We start from the raw sequence: 18,759 nt of genomic DNA, 5'->3' as shown, positions 1-18,759 counted from the left end.
GTTAAGTTCAGCACATTCTGCTTCAGCAGCCCAGGTTGGGTTCCTGGGTGTGGACCTACACCACTCATCAGTGGCCATGCTATGGTGGTGGCCCACATACAAAATAGAGGCAGATTGGCAGCACATGTTAGCTCAGGATGAATCTTCCTCAAGCAAAATGAGGAAGATTGGCAACAGATATTAGCTCAGGGCAAATCTTCCTCAGGAAAAAAAAAAAGAATATAGGTTTGGAAAGTCTTTTCCCAGGAGTGGGAAATGTCTCAAGTTTTTTTGAGCAAAGAAACGTTATATACAAAGAAGTATTGTTGAGAAAATTCATTCAGTAGTGGCATGTTATATGGATTCAAGTGGCGGGGACTGGAGGCAGGGGGACCATTTGGGCCCTCTAGCAGAGCTTTTGATTAGGTGTGACAAGCCTGCATCTTGGTCATAGTGTAGAAAAAAGAAGGAAGGCACAGATGTCAGAGCTGCAAAGGAAATAACAACATGTGGCGGGTGTAGAGTCAGAGCCTTACACCTGAAAGCCATGTAGGGTCTTGGTCTAGGGCATTTTCTCCAGGAAAAGAAGGTATTACTGTCTTGGGTGGGTGATGAAGGAGGCAACTATCACTCCAAATTTTCAGTTATGGATGACTGGGAGAAGAGTAAATGCAGCCCCCTAAAATGAAGTCATGCAAAGACCTGGTTTTCAGCGTGAAAATACACTTAAAATTATTGATTTATTGGGCTTGAGATGACAAGGCAAGTTATTAATGTTAGCTCTGGCATTTGGAAATGCATGACCAGAGTGACCAAGATGTACCAGTGTTGGAGAAGGGAATGTAGGCATCACCTGCAGTGAGAAGAAGCTATTTAAGAAGGAAATACAGAATAAATAAAGAAAAGGAAAAACTCGCAATATTTCAGAGATTGTCTTCTGTAGGCTCTCTGGTTCTTTTGTTTCTCCGGCCTGTAATCATTCCACGGTTATCTCTTCTTTAGCATAAATCAGTTAGGGGAAGACTCAAGTTAGATAATTACCATTTATAATAACATTAGCCGAGCGGGGAAGCTAAAGCAACTATAATAAATAATTATTTAGAGGGAATAAAAAAAGAGGAACACCCACATGGAGCATATGGGAGAAGAAAGAGTAGCTATGGACAGACAGAGAAGGAATGTTGGAGATCTGAGAGCTGGGGAAGCAGGAGAGGGAGGTGTCCTGGCAGCCAAGTGTGTGGAGACTGGTAAGAAGGATGGGGCGGCGAGCCCTGTCATGCTGCAGGAGCTGGGATTAGGTGCTAAGAGCAGACAGGGGAGACTGCCACAGTGGGAGGTGGGACGACAGCCGGATCCAAGACTAATCAAGCAGGGTCAGTAGGAAGTGGGGACAGCAGACTAAGACCATGAATAGGAGATATTTGCTGGTGGAGCAGTGGAGAAAATGAGGGCAGAAGTTAAAGGAGAGTGGATTCAGGTGACGCAGATTGCTCTGTTGTTCAGACAGCAGGAGCCTGGGCATGTTTGAGGTCCTGGAATGTCAACTAGAGCGTGGCCTTTTTTTTTTTTTCCCCTGAAACCACATCAACACAGTTCATCCAGAGTCAATGATACTTTCTCACCCTATGAAAGATCCTACCCTGGCGAAGGTTAGAATGTTAGAAAGAAAAAAAAAGCAACTGGTAGATTGAATGTTGAGCTTGTCTGAGAAAGCTGAACATTCTCTGTGGGTGTTGGCTTCCTCACTTATCTGATTGCCGAGAAGCTCGCTTACACTGACCCACCAGATTAACTGGCAGAATTTCCCCAGCACCTGTGGCCAAGCTAGCTAGAGTAGCAGAAGATGGTTTTACCACGTGCATCTGAAGAGCTTTCTCTCCAGCCTTCTCCTGATTCAGGTTTTTCTATCAACATATCACTGGAGACAGACTTCTAGGCATGGGGTTTCTGTCAAAGGTGGGACTATATCATACAGTTGAACAACCTTCAATTGCAAGTGTCAGAAAACCTTATCCATGCTAGTTTAAGCAAAGGAGCAAATGTATTGGTTTATGTGACTGAGAAATTCAGAGCCTAGCTTCAGGTGTAGCTGAATACAGGTGCCCACACAACAGCATCTGGGCCCAGTTCCTCTTTTCCATCTTTCATATCTGCACTGGTGGGGCTCTCAGGCTCCATGGTATGGCAGGATGGATGCCAGCAGCTTCAGAGCTTCCTTTGTCCTGGGTTCAAGGTCAGGGGGAAAGAACAAAATTGTGTTTTGCTGCAGTGCTGAGAAAGACCTCAGTGGGTATCATTGGCTCCATTTGGTCATGTGCCTATCCCTGAACCAATCATTATTGCCAGGGGGATATAATATTCTGATTGGCCAGGATGGAGCACTGCCCTCTCTTCAGACCTCAAGGATGATACATGGAAAGGGATGGACCCCTGGAGGAAAATTAGAAGTTATTCCCAGAAGAGGGGGCAGGGGAATAGAACTCCTCCTGAAGTCCCTTACTCCACCCCCCCGCCCAAGAAAATTCTTGTTTTCCCTGTGAAATCAGGAGCAATGAAAGACAAGAACTGGTTGCTTCTCATTAAATTGCAACCCTATAATGCCTAGAACGTAACAGAAATTCAGAAAATGCTTTTAGTCATGCTGATCACAGGGTTCGTGGATTGAGGTGACTTCTGTGTTTGACTAATTCATATAAGAATGTTAGAAATGATTCATATCTCATTTTGAAAATCATAATTTCAGTATGTGTTAATTTTGTTTTTGTCATACACAAATGCTACTTGATTACTCTTGCACACGAGGTTATTTGACTACCCCGTAACTTGTAATATGCCTGAAAAGCAAAGTAATGAAATGACTTAGAGCTGCAAAATGGTTCTTGGTGGGTTTGGTGGGCACATGGTGCAAAAGGAAGCCTTTTTGGGGGCGCAATTACTGAAATACGTTTGTGTGAGAATCACCCTTAGCTCTCGTGAAGAGTCTGAAGTTGGCATAGTCCACGCTTATCTCATTGTTCCTGTCATTGTTCTCAGGTCTGCAATAAAATCATCTTTCTAATGAGCTTTGTGGGCAACTGTGGGACGTTCACCAGAGGCTACCGAGCCATGGTCCTGGATGTTGAGTTCCTTTATCATTTGTTATATCTGCTGATCTGCGCCATGGGGCTCTTCGTCCATGAATTCTTCTACAGTTTGCTGGTGAGTTCCTGGTGTCAAAAGATTTTACATATTGAAAACCAGGAGAGTGTCCAGTGTCCTCTCTCTCATCATAGACCTCTTCTTTTAATGGTGATTGGTGTGCCTGGTCTAACAAGGTCATAGCCCCCCCGCACACAGTGTTTGGGGGATCTGTAGAGGAAAGTTATCCAGGGAGCAGGTCAGCTATTAGGAGCCCAGGAGGTGCACAGTCACACTGCGTGTATGTACTTCAGGCCTTTTACTTTTCAGTGATAGACGATGCCTACACTCTGGATCAGGAGATGTTTCTTCCACATGCACCTTTATTTTTCTTTATTTCTTGGACTCAGCCAGCGCTTACCAAGGAGAATGTTTTTCAGACTGTCATCTTCTTACAGTTCTCATGGGATCCATTTCCCAGTGAAAACACGTAGTGACGAGAAGAGCAGGAGCTATTTTCAAAATCCCAAGATCCATGCTAAGGAGCTCCATAGACATGTTGGTCCTGGAGACCTTTTCAGTAGAAATTATTTTGTTACAATCTAAGCCAAGTGGTTCATGTCTTGATAGTCTATGAAATGAGTTGGTTCTATCACCTTTCTCCTGAGCAAGTTTTTAAATTGTCCAGACCTGTAGAGTTATAGATAAGAAACCATTTTCTGGTACCTACATCAAATGACAGGAAGCATAAAACTGACCTCTCGGCAAGCAAAACTATCTGTAATGGAACTAGAAGTATTAAAATGTTTGTGAGGATAAAAAATGATCGAGGCCTAAGTGTTGACTTAAGATGAGGGACTTAACTTGCAAAAGGCAGAGCAAGGAAAGCTCTTCTAGGAGATGCTCTCCATGTGGTCTCAGCTGATCATTTAGCTGCTCTGTGCCTCAGTTTCCCCATCTATAAAATGAGGAGAACAGTATGTCTCCCTCACAAGGATTATCTGCAACTGTGCATGTCAGGGTCTTATAATAGTGCTGCCACATAATAAATGCTTAGCAATTGGTAGCTATTATTATTGTCTTTGTCATCGCATATTCCCTGTCCCATCTAAAACACCATAAAGAATTCACCATTCAGGGCCGGCCCCGTGGCTTAGTGGTTGAGTGCGCGTGCTCTGCTGCTGGCGGCCCAGGTTCAGATCCCGGGCTTGCACCGACGCACCGCTTCTCCGGCCATGCTGAGGCCGCGTCCTACATACAGCAACTAGAAGGATGTGCAGCTATGACATACAACTATCTACTGGGGCTTTGGGGGAAAAATAAATAAATAAATAAAATTAAAAAAAAAAATAGAATTCACCATTCAGGTCATCAGGATTAGCTCATTCCATTAGTGGTGGGTGTTGTCAGACTGAGGGGAATGGATTCTTTTCCCTCATTTTAAAATCAGTCTGGCTATACTTTGAGGTTTTAGGCAAAGAGGTCTCTGGTTATACTTGTGATTGACATTATGTGGCCTATTTTGATCACTCTGTAGCAGAACTCTTTAGAGCTCTGTGTATATTTCTGATCCTTTTTGTGTCATGCAATAATGTCCCTGGATGAGGTTCCAATTTGTGAGTCAGGGAGACCCAAGTCTGCCAATCCAAGGCAGGGGAAGCAGAGTTCAGTCGGAGTCTCTCTCATCCCTGCTGAGGGGTCTCTCCCAAGACACTGGAGATTCTCTTCAGACAATGCCGTCTCGCCCTGGGAGAGTCTGACTTTTCCTACAGTCTACAGTTGGCTTCATTTCCTTTTCTCCTTATTCGACTCCTCTTTTGGTCATTTGCAATGCAAGCCAATGCCAGTGCTAGGTACAGGGGATGTCATGATGACACAAACCAATATCGCCCCTACCCTCACGGGCCTCACAGTCTAGAAGATAATTGTTACTGCCATTTATTGAGTGTTCGCTGTGTGCTCTTTTCATACACTCCCTCACAACTGCTTGAGGTAGATGGCATCTGCAAATTACAGATGGTGAAACTGGGGCTTGCTGAGGTTAGGTAATTTGCCCAAAGTCACACAGTGAGTAAGTGGCAGAGACAGGATAGCAACTCAACTCTGTCGACTCCCAAGTCTAAGTTCTTAAGCACAGCCCTGAACTGCCTTTCATTTGAGCTTGTGAAAAAGTCCCTGCTTCAAGGAAACTGGTATTTCCCAATGCAGTTTGCATTCATGATCTCAAATCTCTAATCTGTCACAGAAAGATGGAGTAACTCAGAGCTTCCAGTGATGTTACCTGAGCTCACTTCACTTTTAGAAAAATTTAATAGGATCAAACCAAATTGTGGCTGGACGCCTCTTGTATGTGCTTCTGGAGGTTTTCTAAGCCGTCTTGGCCTTGACTTGTCTGTGACCTCGAGTGATGTGTTCCTGTTGGTGTCAAAAGCAGTATTTAATGTGTCTGTTGAGAACCCACAGACAAATACTGAAACCATTCAAATCATTCCACAAATAAGAAAAGCCTGTGACAGAAAGGAATTGGAGCGAGACCTCCAGCAGGGAAGACCCACACTGGGTTGTGAAAGCTCCAGGCCAGCAGGCCAGAGAGGGAGAGTAAATAACTGTGGCCTAATTAAAGTGCTAGGGCCCCCCAAGTCTGGCTGAACCTGGTCTCAAGCCTGCATTCAAGTTGCGTCCTTAGAAAAATATTAACACCCTGAGATGAAAATGTGCAAAGTTCATAGACAGGCAGTTAACAAAAAGAGAAACCCAGATGGTCAGTAAACATGGAAAAGTGTTCATGCTTAATACTAAACAAAGACATGCTAATGAAAACAACAGCATGATCCCGTGTTGTACCTGTGACATTAGGAGAGGTTCAAAAGCATGATCATGCCCAGTTCTAGTGACAGTATGCTAAAATGGGCACCATTCTCTAATGGTGATGGGTGTAAATTGGTACAACCTTTCTGGAAGGCAGTGGGGCAATATGTTTCTGTTATAACGTTTGACCCAATAATTCCGGTTCTGGAAATTCACCAGAAAGAAATAACTGGGCAAGTACGTATAGAGACAAGTAAAGAGTGTTTGTCACAGCATTATTTTTAATGACATATAATTGAAAATATCTTGATTATTTAAAAAAAGAAAAGATATTGGTTAACTATAGTTTTTCGATACACTGAAATAATAGGTGATCATTTTTGACATGAAAATGCTTATGATTGCTTGGTGAAAGAGGCTGACTATATGCCAGTGTTATGGTATAATATTTTTGTAAGAATATGTATGTATATATTATATTTTTTCAAGTGTAGTAAGGCCAGAAGGAAATAACTTGTTGAGTAGATGTCTAGAGATGGTGAGGTTATTATTGATTTTTTGTTTTTCTTTGTGCTTTTCTGTGTTTTCATAGTTTTCTCCATTGAACTTGTGTAGTTTCCTAATTAGAAGAAAGCTTTTCCTTTATAAAGTAATGCATTCCATTGTTTTAAAATCAGAAATTATAGATGAATGAAAAGAAAAAAATCACTTGTCATTTCAGTGATTTGGGGGCTATGTAATCTTTATGGTTCTTACTCTCAGAAAACAAGTGTTGTCTGTTTGTTGTCTGAAGTTGCTCTTACTTGCTGCTCCATGGTGTGTTGCTGGAAAATATTTAACCAACATTACCAGCACCATTAGCCTTTTGTACTCTTATATTGACGAAACACCTCTTCCTTGCTTCCTTGGAAGTATCCTACTTTGTCCAGTGCCCTTCACACTTGTCTCAGGACACAGATTGGCGTTATGGAGGCAGAAGGGCTAATTGACCAGAAAATGAACTCAGGTGTGAAATTCTAAACTGAAAGGGACTACGACATCAGCTAGTTCAGTCCACTGATTTTACAGATGAGGAAACTGAGGTCCAGAGAGGTTACATGGCTCCATCAACATCTTGCAACAAATCAAAAGCAGTCTCAGGATTTAAATCCTTGTCCCCTGATTCACGTCACTGTGCACAGTCATTCCCCAAAGCTGCAGTGGAGGCAGAACCTTCAGGAGAGGATTAGATGTCAGCACAGAGGCCATATTAAACCAGCTCCCAGGTCCAAGAATAACCCCATAGAGCTCTCCTCCCCTCACTCTCCGCTATTCCTCCAGCCAAAAATCTGGGATGGTAGTTCTTGGAAAACCGGCCATCGATCCTCCCATACCTATAAGTACCTACAGGACTCTCCATTTCTTATGAAGCCAACTTCTTACAAAAACCAAGTCTCTTTGCAGAGGGCCAGCCCAGATTGTGAACTGCAGGGGGTCACTGCCCCCACTAGGGGGATTAGGAAGGGTTTAGGCTTCCTGGTGTGTGACCACCACCAAGTCCCTGCCCATACTGTCTGTATGACCTTGGCTTAGTTTCTTCATCAGGAAATTGGTGATAATTACCATTTATTGTGTACTTACCCAGCACATAAGTGTGACTGTATGCTAAGTACTGTATGTACATTGTCTATTATTCTTCACATTAACTCTCTATCCTCCAGTCTGCAAATGGGGAAACTGAGGCTCATAGGGGAAGGGGAAAGTTCCTAGTCCATGGTCCTGATGGCAGCAAGTAGTTGAGCTAAGATTTGAACCTCTATCTGACTCCAGAGTCTTTGCTCTCTGCACTGGCCTGTGTATGTCGGCTTTCCCCATGAGACTCTAAGGACTTGTCCAATCCTATATCCAGAGTGGCTGGCCCTTAATAGAAACTCCATAAATACTCCCTAAATGATTGCATGCCAGGACCCTCATCACTCCCCTCTCCCTTGTTCTCTGTAACTCAGTGGTACAGCCCTGTATTTTCTCTATTTCCAGGACCTCTAAACTGTATGCACACTACTTGAAATTGCTATTATTTCCTCCCCTCCTTTTCTTTGTTTATTTTTCCTCTGTTTTATTATCTCAGTTTTCACTGTGAAGACAGGCAAGATGTTAAGTGTTAAGGTAACAGTATATTGCTTTTGAGTTTGCAAGAGGTGAATTCTCTATAAATCAAGTTTTCATCATGGGATATTGATGTACATCTAATATAGAGGCTTCTTAAAATTGCCCCCTTGTCTTCTTTTTGTTTGTTTTTAAAGCTTTTTGATTTAGTGTACAGAGAAGAGACTCTGCTTAATGTCATTAAAAGTGTCACTCGCAATGGACGGTCCATCATCCTGACGGCGGTTCTGGCTTTGATCCTGGTTTACCTGTTCTCGATAGTGGGCTATCTTTTCTTCAAGGATGATTTCATCTTGGAAGTAGATAGGCTGCCCAATGAAACAGCTCTTCCAGGTGGGTTTGGAATCTTCTGATCTTTTTTAATGTCCAAAGAATATTTCCTGATTATAACTGAACTAAAGAGAACAATGACTTTAGGAATCTCCCTTTTGTATCTCCCTAACACCCACAGCATGAATTTTGAATACAGGGCTTAGTTCTCACTTTATTCAAAGGGTGGTATGGTATATCACATGCTAAGTGTGACTGTGCAGATCCTACATTGAATTTATGCACTAAAGTCATATTTTAAACTAGTACAACTTTTTCATAAAACAATTAGACCATATCTATTGAAATCATAGGTGTTTGCATCCCTTTAGCTTGGTAAATCTACTTCTAGGAATTTATCCTTAAAGGAAAACCTGCTGACTGTGCATGTAGAAACACAAGTATATGGAAGAATGTTCACTATGGTGTGACATTGGAGGCAATCTAAATATAAGGGAATGTTTCATTATATTATGGTCCCTTCATGGGGTGGTGTACCCTGCAGACATGGTACATCTTTATAAAACTTCATGGAAAAATACCTACAAGATATGGTGGGAAATTGCAAAAGAATACCTACAGTAGGATCCACATATATTTTTTAAAAATTAAAAAGCTCATATATGTCTTGTAAAACATGGAAGAATATACCCCCAAATTGTTAGCACTGGCTATCTCTGGAGCTTTTTTACTACTTGCATGTTTTACAATGAGTGTATTATATTATTTTCATATATAGCAGGAATGGAAGAGATTTCTAATTCTGAGAATGAAAAAAAAAAACCATACAACTGAGTGACACACCCAAGTACTTTTTCTCTCCATTAAAATCTTTGACACTACTTAGTGAAATATTACTGGTTTTTCATCAGGTAGGCAGGTGCCCTGAGTCCAAGGAACAAACTAGACTTGTTGTGACTAAGCCAGGCAGCCTCTTCTTCCAGCCAAATGGTGCATTCTTGGCACATATCTCCGGCTCCAAGTTGACCCTGAATGGCATTTACTGCCAACCGTTGTAGGGTTCTGAACTAAACTGGTCTGGACTTCGGATTTCCGCTAATGCCCACTGATGCTTCTCGTGCAGACTTGGTATAAGTCTTGCTGGAGTCTGTATGTTCAGTAGTATTTGTCGAAGAGTTTCAGCTGTTTGTCTTTAAAGTTGGAGAGGTGCTATTTAAGTGCGATATTTCTAGTAAGCCTACAGGAATTGACATTTCTGGCTTTTTTCCCATCCAGATCACCAAATGAAAGTGTAAATTGCATCTCTGCTTTGAATTTATATGCAGGATTGTAGGGTGTTATTTATGTAAAGAATTGTTTAATCAGCCGTGAATTGGGGACTTCAAACATTTTAACCATATGCTGCCAGATTGTTCATCATAAAATCTCCTTCCCTTTCCCAGATGCTGGTGAGAGTTTGGCGAGTGAGTTCCTATACTCTGACGTGTGTAGGGTGGAGACTGGGGAGAACTGCTCCTCTCCTGCACCCAAAGAAGGTAGGACCTCGTGGCCTTAAGCCCCACATTAGTGCCAGGCCCTCCAGGGGCTTAGATGGTACACATGACATTGAAAACAGATTCACTGCTCCGAAGTAAGGCCAGTAGCAGAGGGGAAAGGCTGGCAGAGAGGGAGGTGAAGGGAAAGAAAGGCTACATGGGAAGAAGATATCTGCTTAATTGATTCAGCCAGTATTTACTGAGTGCCCACTATTTTCCAGGGACTGTGTTGTACTCTAAGATACAGTAATATAGTGGGAGGGCAGGCAGGCACATCAGTGGTCACTAGAGAGTATGCAAATGCTGAGAGTAAGGATGGAACACAGAAGATAAGCACCCAGCCTAATATGGGAGTAAGAGTATCACTAAGGAGGTGATAGCTAAATTAAAACAGTAGAATCTTGGGTGAAGAAGGAGGGATAGGTATTCGGGTTGGAGGGAATAGCATGTCTAAAGGCTTGGAGGTAGAATATAGCATGTGTAGGGAGATATTGATCATGAGGAGGAAGAGTAGCAAGAAATGAAGTCAGAGAGGCCAACAAAGGGCCAGATCATGAAGAGTCTTACATGTTAGGCTAAGGAGGTTAAACTTCATCCAAAGGATGATTGAAAGTTGTTGCAAGGGGAGTGATATGATGAGATCTGTGTTTTAGCAAGACCGTTCTCACTGCAGCTAGAGAGAACAAGGTGGGCAGCAAGGCACAGTTCTTCCTCCAAAAACTAGTAAGAATAGACAGCCTCCAATATGAAGCAATTTGTCCAGAGGCCCTGCTGTAAAACATTGCTGGACTTGGCCCTCACAACCTCCCGAGTGAAGAGCCTGGGTCCTGTGGCATTACCCTCAGCTGAGAAGAGATGCTCATGACTCAGAGTATTAAGCAACTTATCTAAGGTCAAACGCCTATTTGGAGCTGGGACTGGAGTTTAAAGTCTGGAAACATAGGGAAAAAGCTAGATTTAATAGAGGGAAGGGCAATTCTGACATGGCTCGAGAAATCAGCTGGGGTTAGTGAGGAAAATAAAATCGCCTCAGACGACTTGAGCTTTTGGAAAGAAAATATTTGACGCTTGATTCCTTAATTTTATCCTTTCTCGTTCCTGTCTGTCAGCTGGCGAGATGGCAGTCAGGAAACGTCATCTCAAAATCACGGTATCTCTTTTCCCTGACGTTTTAAATCTGTTATTCCCCCGGCCGTCTTCGTAGAGCTGGTCCCTGCTGAAGAGACGGAGGAAGATAAAGAGCGCACGTGTGAGACGCTGCTGATGTGCATCGTCACGGTGCTGAGTCACGGGCTGAGAAGCGGGGGCGGAGTGGGAGATGTGCTCAGGAAGCCGTCCAAAGAGGTAGCTGAATCCTGAGGGGAAGGAAGAGCAAAGGGGCGGGGGTGGGTGGTGAGAGCACAACGCAGTGGGCTTGAGCGTAAACTGAAGACACGCAGGCAGAGCTGGGAGTGGTGACGAGCAGACGTGCAGAACTAGCTGCTTAAGCCTTCTTTCCTCTCTGCTCATCACGATGAAGCAGTGCAAGGAAACCAGCTGTGTGGAGAGGGGCGGCTTTGGGGGTCCGTGCAGTGTGTTAATGTTTGTTTCCTTCGGGGGGCCTGGCCTACCTGAACACATTTCCAAAACATCTTAGAAACCAGGAAGCTGCTCTCCTGCACGTGCCACACAACACGTGGAGAATTCACAATTTAGACACAGGGTCTGAAAAGAGATGGAGTTGTGGCTTTTCAAGTTGGACGCCCAATTTAACTTGTGCCAAAGTAGACGGATGGGCGGGCACTGTTGGGGGGTTAGGGTGAGCTGCGGGTGTTGGGACATCTGACCTGGGTGCGAGTCCTCCTCCTTCTGCCCTGAGCTCTGTAGACCAAAGGGTAGTGGGTTAACCTGACTGATGGAGACCCCACTTTTCCAGGAACCCCTCTTTGCTGCTAGAGTGATCTATGACCTCTTGTTCTTCTTCATGGTCATCATCATCGTCCTTAATCTGATTTTCGGGGTCATCATTGACACCTTTGCTGACCTGAGGAGTGAAAAGCAGAAGAAAGAGGAGATCTTAAAGACCACATGCTTTATCTGTGGTGAGTGTTGCAGGCTGGCTTTAGCAAGGCAGCCCAGGCCTGACGGAGCCGGTTGTGACGGGATGGGATGTGTGCCCGGGCTTTTCATGGGAGGGGCGCAGCTGTGTTCTGGAGCATCTCTGTCCCTGGCATTGAGTGGGCTTCTACTCTGCCGGGAAGTATTTGGAGTGCCAGTAGATTCTGTGTGGCAGTTACCAGTTTGTTTTAAGGTGTAAAGTCTTGGGTAGCAGAAATGTGATTTCACAGCATTTGAAATGAATGCATCTTGGGGTCTTTTGGTTGTTGGGCTGCCCGAGCATCTCTTGGTCCCGTTCTAAATAACTAGAATGGAGCTCTTTCATCTAGCTCCAGCCTGTGGATGTCCTCACTGCAGATGCTGTCAGCTTTAAGTGAAAAAAGACTCCTCTTAGAGCAGATGGTGAAAACATTCAGAGCCTGGGCTCAGGAGTCAGACCTGGGTTCTGCTTAAGCTTCTGCCACTTACTAGCTGTGTAACCTTGGTATAGTCACTTGACTTCTCTGAACCTTTATTGCTCATCTGTAAAATGGGTACAATAATATGTACTTCTCTGTATTATTGTGGAACTTAGGAGAGCTAGTTTCTCTAACACTCCTAGCACAGAACCTGCACATTGTAGGCGCTCAGTGATAAACTGCTCCATGAGAGAAGTGCATGGGGCACCAAAGGAATCATTTTCAGTGTAACTGTAGGGAAATACATGTAAACATAAACTCATCACGTAGGAATCTGGGAGCTGAGTAATCATTTCAGGATCATTCATAATATAGATATTAAATATATAAATTTCCTACTGGTATGTATACTCAAAAAATGAGCATTTTCTATTTAAAAACTTAAATTATTTGCTTTTTACCTCCTTAAAACCATTTAAAGCTTTTTATTTTGACATAATTCCAGAGTTACAGAAAAGTCATAAGAATAGTACAAAGAATTTCTATATACTCTTCACCCAGATTCCCCAAATATTATATCTTACTTCACTTACTTTATTCATACACACATACTATTTTTCTGAATTTGAGAGTGGCTGGCACGATGCCCCTTCATCCCTAAATATTTCAATATATATTTCCTAAAAACAAGAACCTTCTCTTATTTGTATACAACGTAACTCTCAAGATTGGGAAATTAACAAAGATACAGTACTATTATCTAATCGATAGACCCTATTCAAATTTTATCCTTTATCCCAATAATGGCCTTCATAGCAAATGCAAGTCCCAGGTCGTGTTACATTCAGTCTCTTTAGCCTCTGTTGACATTTTTGACAAATATAGGTCAGTTATCTTGTAGAATGTTCCTTGGTTTGAGTTTGTCTGATGTTTCCTCATGGTAATATTGAGGTTACGCATTTTTTTTATAGGAACATCAAAAAAAAAAGTTGTATTCTCCTCGGTGCATCATATCGGGAGGCGCGTGATGCCAGTTCCTCTTATAACTGGTGATATTAACTTTGATCACTTGATTAAGGTTTCTCCACTAAAGTTACGTTTTTTCTCTTACAATAAGAGCCATTTTATGGGGAGATACTTTGAGACTATATAGAAGTCCCATTATTCTTCAAATTAAGTGTTAACCACCAGTTTTAGCATCCATTGATGATTCCTGCCTGAGTCTGATATTATGATGGTTGCCAAATGATGATTTTCTTGTTTTATTATTCTTTCTACATTTGTTAATTGGCTTTTTATTTTAAGAAAGAACTTTCTCTTCCCCCCTTGTATGTGTGTATATTTGTACTTTTGTATTTGTAACAACATGGATTCTTGGATTTTTATTTAATTCACTACATTATAATCCTTTGCTGTCATTATTTATTTTAATGCTCCAATTGCCCCAGATTTGTGCAGTGAGAGCCCTTTCAAGCTGGCTTCTGTGTTTGGTCATGTAACCATCATTTTTTTTATGTACTTAACTTTCTTTTTTTGGTACCATGTGATATGCCAGGCTCAAGCTCACCTTGTACCTTCCCTGACCCAGCCCTGGTATCAGCCATTTCTTCAAAGACCCCTGGTTCTTTTTAGTGGCGAATGGTATTTAGAAGCCAAGATCTGGGTGTGCCCATTCCTGTCAGTGTGCCACTGCTCCCAGGGCTTATTAGGGCACAGATCCAGAGGATACATGTATGTGTTATACACATGTGTGTGCATACACACTTCTGTATCTGTTTTCATAGACATATGAAAAAGGATGAGTCCATACCTCTAATTCCAATTCAACATTACAGCGTTTATTCTATCTTTCTCTCTTTCCGTATCTGTGAGTATTTGACAGTGAGAAATCTGGCTCCCATTATCCACCATGTATTTATTTATTTGCTCAATCCAAGAATACACAGAAACTAGTTTCAGAATTGCTCACCCAGGCCTCTGCAAAACATAAACTTACCACCTAGAATTCAAAATGTGTTTAAAGTTCTTTTTGTCCTTATTCTGTCTCCTCCAAAACCTTTTAACATGTCTACAATTTGGCATTTCCCTGGAGAAGGGACCTCACACTCACTGGTTGCCTGCCATGCGTGAGCACATCACACCCACGCACATTTAACCCCCGAACACTCCTGGGACCTCGACAGCAGTTTTCCCATTCCCTGACCAGGCAACCAAGGCATGTGGAGACTAAATAGTGACTGGTAAGTGGCAGGGGCAGGATTCAAACCCAGGTCCGTCTGACTCACAGCCTGTGTCTTCCTGCTGTGATGTGAAAGTGAATGCATTTATAAGGCTAACAGAATCCACCTCTTTAGAAAGATGGGAGGGAAACCAGAGCGTCCTCTCCTCTGTGGGGACAGTTCTGTCGTGGATTCTTCTGCACCATGGCTGCTTACCTGGGGCCGGGGCCTTTCTGTCTCTCTTTAGGTTTGGAAAGAGACAAGTTTGACAACAAGACTGTCACCTTTGAAGAGCACATCAAGGAAGAACACAACATGTGGCACTATCTGTGCTTCATTGTCCTGGTGAAGGTGAAGGACTCCACGGAGTACACTGGGCCCGAGAGCTACGTGGCAGAAATGATCAAGGTAAGTGGGAAGGGCCCCTGGGGGCAGGTCCCACTCAGCCTGCTGGCCTGGCGTCTCAGCTCGGAGCATGGTCCTGGGAGCCAGCGGGGAAGTTACACAGCGGAAAAATAACACCTGACGTTTCCTGAGCCCTTGTCACAGGCAAGGCACTAGACTCTAGAACTTCGTGTGTCTTCTCAGGTTACCTTCAGAAGCACCAGACAGGTGGTGTCATCCCCATTTTACAGGAGGAAACACTGAGGCCCAGAGAGATGAGCACATGGCCGCCTAATGGAGCTGGGGTTGTAACCTAGATCTGACTCCATGGCCTGACTTCCCATCTTTATGTACTCAGCCGCTGTTTTTGATAATGGATGGTTGTTTTTTTCTCGTTATGTAAGACCCGATCTCGAAGAGGTATCTTAAAAAAATGATCACTTGGTGTAGTTCAGCATGGTTTATTTTTTTGGCCTCAACCTAGCCTTTCTGAGAGACGCTTTGCTAATCATCAGGAGGGATCATATGATGGAGGAATTTGAGTCCCAAATTAATCTCCTTGCTGATGGGGGAGCGTGACCACCATGTCCCAGGAAGAGGGGAAGCCGCCACAGGTTTTCAGCATGCTCTTCTCAAGCAGAGCTCCGTGAGGGCACCAAACGTGTGCTGTGGGAGTCCCAGGCCAGCTGTGCTCTCATACTTGTGATTTCTGAACTTCATGAAAACGTCCGGGGGCGTATGGTAAAGTGAGGAGGTGTGAACCGTGAAGTCTGGGGAGTCTGATTTACACAGCGGTCTTTGAGGAGAGGGGGGCCAGTAGCTATTAAGGAAGGCTACACAATTCACTGACTCTCCTTGCAGTTGCCAAGGACTTGAGCACTCTGCCCAATAATGAGTTATCCTAAATGACCCCTTCTGTGTTTTTTATGCAGATGTGACTTTAAAGCTTTTTATGTAAAGAAACCCCAAGTGAGGTCTGTTCATATAAGTATCATCGTTCGTATGTGTAGACGCAGGCAGCCTTTCAGGTTCACTGCTGACCCGTCTAAGGCAGGCTCAGAGGCCTCTGCAGGTTCTGGAGGGCTTCCTGGGGATTCTGTGCTGTCTTGTACCCTTGAGGCCCTTAAAGTCTAATTCTGTGCTTCTCAAATTTTAATGTACGTATGAATCATCTGGAGATCTGGTTTGAATTCAGATTCTGATTCAGCAGTCTCTGGCAGGACTTGAGATTCTGTGTTTCCGACAAGCTTCCAGGGGATGCCGAAGCTGCTGGTCCGTGAATCACTCTTTAAGTAGTGAGAGTCTAACAGAAGACACAAAACAGACACCGATTTAAGAAATTATCATCCAAACTGGTGACGTGAGTGCTGAGGCGACGTATTCCTGATCTTCTATGTGTGTTTAGCCTTCCGCGGTTTGTAAAGCTCTTTCACATCTCTTAGTCTATTTGATAATTAAAATTACCCTAAGTAGGGAACTAGTAAGAGAGAACTTTGAGGGTGAGGAGCAATGGATGAGGTTTCATAGCAGAGATGACTTTTGAAAAGGGTTTTGAAAGAGAAAAGGGTAAAGAGACCAGAGTGATAGATTAGCAGAGGGGAAGAAGGAAAAACTAACATAGAAGAGGAGAAAAAGACATGAGTTTCAGAATGAAGGTGATGGGGATCCTCTTTTACTGATGAAAGCCAGGCTTGGGGTTAAGTAACTTGCCCAGGAAGAGCCCAGAAGGAGGCAAGCCCAAGTTTGAAGACTAGGAGTTGCACTCCATGATCACGGCGTTGGGAGGAAATGAGAGGGTGCTGGTGGCACTGGGCTAGGTGGGAGCAGGATCTATTTTTAAGGAGATTAGGAATTCTGATGGTTGCCAGTACAGATTTTCACAGGTTAGGTTTCCAGGGTCAGGACACATTAACTGAAAAGTCCTCAGATCCTTTCATTTCCTCCAATTGTCGAGACTGCCAGATGAACCGTATGTTATCAGCATTCATGCTGACACAAAACTGTCTGCATACACGTATAATGACCTTCAATTGCATTAAATCTTTTAATGTATAGGCGAGATGACCTGTAGTTTTCACCCTTGTCACACACTTCTTTTCTCCCCTCACTTTGTTTTCTTCTCTCCAAAGTATGTGACCATCTTTAAACCTTTCAGGGGCCAGTTTTGAAGTTTTCTGTTAATCACCTTACTTTACGGTCACAGGAAACTCGGGCACACTTTTGGGTTTCTGTCTCAATCATGAAGACTTAAAAGAGCCTTGTGAGCAGTCTCCTGATGAGGATTAAGAGCCAGAAGTCACCCCCAGCCTGCCACCTAGGCACCTCAGAGCCCGCTGCATGATGCTTTGAGAAACCGAACGTTCGGTGTGCTTTCCCCATCTACGTTACTCTTTGATTGTATGAGAACTTCTTGTCAAAAAGCCTGCAAATCTGTAGCATCAAAGAATTCTTAACTCTGAATGTCAAAGTGCTGAGGAACCAGATGTTTTGTCTGCTTAGTTGAGGGCTTAGGGCAGTGTGAGATCCACCAGCTGAAAGGCAGAGTCTTTTTGCCAACCCCATTTTCAGTGGTGTCTCGTCTGGAGGCCACATGACTCCCTGCTGGGAACTCCCTGGAGACCACTGGCCACAGCAGGTTAGGAACTGGGGGTGCTCAGCTGAATCATTCAGTGGGGGTTGAAACCCCCTGGAACTCAGAGCTGCGCTGGAGCAGGCTGCCTGCCCACGTCATGGGCCCACTTAGTCACACCTGGTGGGGCAGCCACAGCCCAGAGAGGAGGTCCTCCCAACATTCCTCCTGAGGAGGCAGCCGCCTCCCCACCAGTTCTGGGAGGAAAAACCAGGTGATCTCCTTGAGAAGCCAACCCCAGGAGGCTGCAATTACTCCACCGCTGAGGAGAGAGAAGGGGCAGCAAATGAGCAGTGTCCGAGATGGAAGGAGGAGTCAGCTGGGGGCTCACCTACCCTTTTGCTTACCTCATGTCCCGAAAGAAATCACTGAGACAGGCTCTTTTGGGACTTGTGCTCCTCAAGGAAAACCACTCTCGCCTAGTGGTGGAGGCTGGGAATGTTTAATTCTTTTGCGGCTCTCCTTTAGCCCATTGATTTAACATCCCAGAGACTCCTAAAGAACTGTGAAGTAACATTTGCCCAAAGACGACCCAACAGAACCAAGTGGTAAAGGCCCCAGGTAGTCATTTGGAAGGTAGAGGAGCTTCGCAGCTGCCCTAAAAACAACTCCTTGCAGACACGGGCAAATAGGTTTTCATCTCAAAAAACCGATAATGGTGAGTAGAATCTACCTGGGGCTCTGTATTGAGAAGGGTTCTTGGAAGCCCAAATTGACTTTGAGAGAATGACGTCTGACTAGTCATGAATGAAAGGTGAGGAGCTGGCTGCAGGCCCAGCATTTGCCATCCCTGCCAAGACCCATGTCCCAAAGGTGAATTTCCTCCTTTGGTGGCTTCTTGGCCATATAAAAACACAAGAGAGCTTAGCTAGATCACATATATCACCTTTCCTAATTCCCTCTGGGAACTGGCTTACAGTTAAGATGCCAGGTCCTCTTCTCTCTATAAATGGAAACAATACATTTCTTGCCATTTCTGGAGGGAGAGAAGGAACATTTGAAGAAGCTCTATCTCACAGTTGAGAATTTAGTAACCAGATGTTCACCAACAAATTAATTTTTGTTTAAACATAATAGAAAATTGTATATTCTCTTCTCTCTCCTTCTGGTCATCCCCCTCTCTCCTTTCACTGGAGATGGGAATATCCCTGGCAAAGCCAGGGCCAGTCTGATTCCTA

General features: G+C 43.8%; 1 protein-coding gene across 5 annotated transcripts in view; it reads left to right on the top strand.

Moving 5' to 3' along the window:
- Nucleotides 1-18,759, top strand: part of ITPR1 (inositol 1,4,5-trisphosphate receptor type 1) — a 317,336-nt gene that overhangs the window by 274,914 nt on the left and 23,663 nt on the right. For all 5 annotated transcript variants that reach the window (XM_058563442.1, XM_058563433.1, XM_058563427.1 and 2 more), the window contains 6 exons: nucleotides 3,013-3,177; nucleotides 8,187-8,382; nucleotides 9,762-9,854; nucleotides 11,059-11,198; nucleotides 11,770-11,935; nucleotides 14,816-14,976. In XM_058563442.1, the coding sequence (XP_058419425.1) occupies nucleotides 3,013-3,177; nucleotides 8,187-8,382; nucleotides 9,762-9,854; nucleotides 11,059-11,198; nucleotides 11,770-11,935; nucleotides 14,816-14,976 (921 nt within the window). The remainder of the gene's footprint in view (nucleotides 1-3,012; nucleotides 3,178-8,186; nucleotides 8,383-9,761; nucleotides 9,855-11,058; nucleotides 11,199-11,769; nucleotides 11,936-14,815; nucleotides 14,977-18,759) is intronic.

The sequence above is a fragment of the Diceros bicornis genome, chromosome 2 (genome assembly GCF_020826845.1).
Source record: "Diceros bicornis minor isolate mBicDic1 chromosome 2, mDicBic1.mat.cur, whole genome shotgun sequence".
Taxonomy (NCBI): Eukaryota; Metazoa; Chordata; class Mammalia; order Perissodactyla; family Rhinocerotidae; genus Diceros; species Diceros bicornis.
Note: the sequence above shows the minus strand (reverse complement) of the source record. Positions and strands in the feature narration are given on the sequence as shown.